At 47.0% G+C, this 1,956-nt stretch overlaps 1 protein-coding gene across 1 annotated transcript in view; it reads right to left on the reverse strand.

Moving 5' to 3' along the window:
* Nucleotides 1–432: 432 nt before the first annotated feature.
* Nucleotides 433–1,956, reverse strand: part of LOC103583221 (low-density lipoprotein receptor-like) — a gene marked incomplete at its 3' end in the record, with an annotated part of 6,282 nt that continues 4,758 nt past the window's right edge. Inside the window, exon 4 of the mRNA XM_008564601.1 lies at nt 433–555. Coding sequence (XP_008562823.1) covers nt 433–555 — 123 coding nt within the window. The remainder of the gene's footprint in view (nt 556–1,956) is intronic.

Here is a 1,956-nt window from a genome sequence, read left to right on the forward strand (position 1 = left end):
AACCCGGGGCCTCGGTGTTATCAGCACCGCACTCTCCCGAGTGAGCCACGGGCCGGCCCTAGAATTCATTTTTTTAGAAAGAATTCTAACAAAATATCTATTAATGGTCACCTCTGTGGGTCATAGACAGCTACTGAATACAAGCATCACATGGGTCAATTCCCATCAGCTTTAAGATAAGTGAGCAACTACTGGCCCATCTGACAGATGTGAAAATTGAGGCTCAGAAGCAAAGCTGGTTATCCCCAATCCCCCCATGTCTGTCTTGTTCCAGAACCAAAACGACCATTAGGTCAATCCATGGCTCATACAAACCCTTTGGATCTCATGGGGTGGGTAGGCTGAAGTCTCCACAGCCCCCACAGAACCCCCATCTCGGTCCCATCCCTGACTCCCCCAAACTCTGCCAGCCGCCTTCACCCCGAGCCTCACCGCACTCCTTGATGGGCTCATCTGACCAGTCCCGGCAGTCCCTGACTGAATTGCACACTTTGTCCAGGGTGATGCACTCGCCGCTGTGGCACTTGAACTTGTTGGGCCCCTCACACAGTGTCACTATGAGAGCCAGAGAGAAAAGGGTCAGCTGCAGGAGCCTGCATGGCACTCTTTAACATAACAGTTCCTCCATACAAGAATATACGCAAATCAATTCATTAATACAACATAATAAATATTCATTGACCACCCAAGAACTCACTACCCAGCTTAAGCNTCATTAATACAACATAATAAATATTCATTGACCACCCAAGAACTCACTACCCAGCTTAAGCGTTAGAATGTCACCTAGAGCCAGAGTTAGCAAACTACGACCCACGAGCCAAAACAGCCCACTGCTTGTTTATTTAAACAAAGTTTTGGGCCGGCCAGTGGCTCACTTGGGAGAGTGCGGTGCTGATAACACCAAGGCCATGGGTTCGGATCCTATATAGGGATGGCCAGTTAGCTCACTGGGTGAGCGTGGTGCTGACAACACCAAGTCAAGGGTTAAGATGCCCTTACCGGTCATCTTTTTAAAAACATTAAAAAATAAAAAAATTAAAATAAAAATAAATAATAAATAGATAGATAGATAAATGTTTTATTGGCACACAGCCATGCCCATTTATCCAACCTAGACTGTTATAGCAGCCTTTTCCCTACCCACCCTGCTACCCACAGAAGTCACAATACTCCTGAACTGGATTGACCATCTTCCTATTTTTTCATTAACAGTTTTATTAAATGTATATTGTTTAAATTTGCTTGTTTTTGAGCCTGGCAACATAACTCTATCTAGTAATCACCTGCAACTGGCTTCTTGCACCCAGCGCTAAGGTTATGAGGGTCGTCTATGCTGCACCTGGTGGCTGGAACCTCATTTCCTGGCTGTGTGCTATGTGTGATCACACCCCACATTAACATTTATTCTAAACTCTCACGTTCATAGCAGCATTATTCACAATGGCCAAAAGGTGGAGGTGAGTGGATCAACACAAGGTGGTCCATCCATACAATGAAATATGATTCAGCCTTAAAAAGGAAGAAAATCCTGACACACACTATAACATGGATGAACCTTGAGGACATTGTGCTCAGTGAAATAAGCCAGACACAGAAGGACAAATACTGTACGATTCCACCCATAGGTGGTCCCTAGAGTCGTCAGATTCAGAAACAGAAAGTAGAATGGTGAGTGCCAGGGGCTGCGGAGGCGGATGGGGGATGGGGAGTGAGTGTTTAATGGGGACAAAGTTTCAGTTTGGGAAGATGAAAAAGTTCTGGAGACGGATGGCTGTGTAACGGCTGCACAATGTGAATGTGCTTAATGCCACAGAACTGTGCACTTAAAAATGATGAAGGGGGGGCCCGCCCGGTGGCGCACTGGATAAGTGCGCCGCTTGGGAAGCGCGGCAGCGCTCCCGCCCGACGGTTCGGATCCCACATACAGACCGGTTCCCGCTCACTGGCTGAGCG

This window comes from Galeopterus variegatus, unplaced genomic scaffold (genome assembly GCF_000696425.1).
Source record: "Galeopterus variegatus unplaced genomic scaffold, G_variegatus-3.0.2 Scaffold20676, whole genome shotgun sequence".
Lineage (NCBI taxonomy): Eukaryota > Metazoa > Chordata > Mammalia > Dermoptera > Cynocephalidae > Galeopterus > Galeopterus variegatus.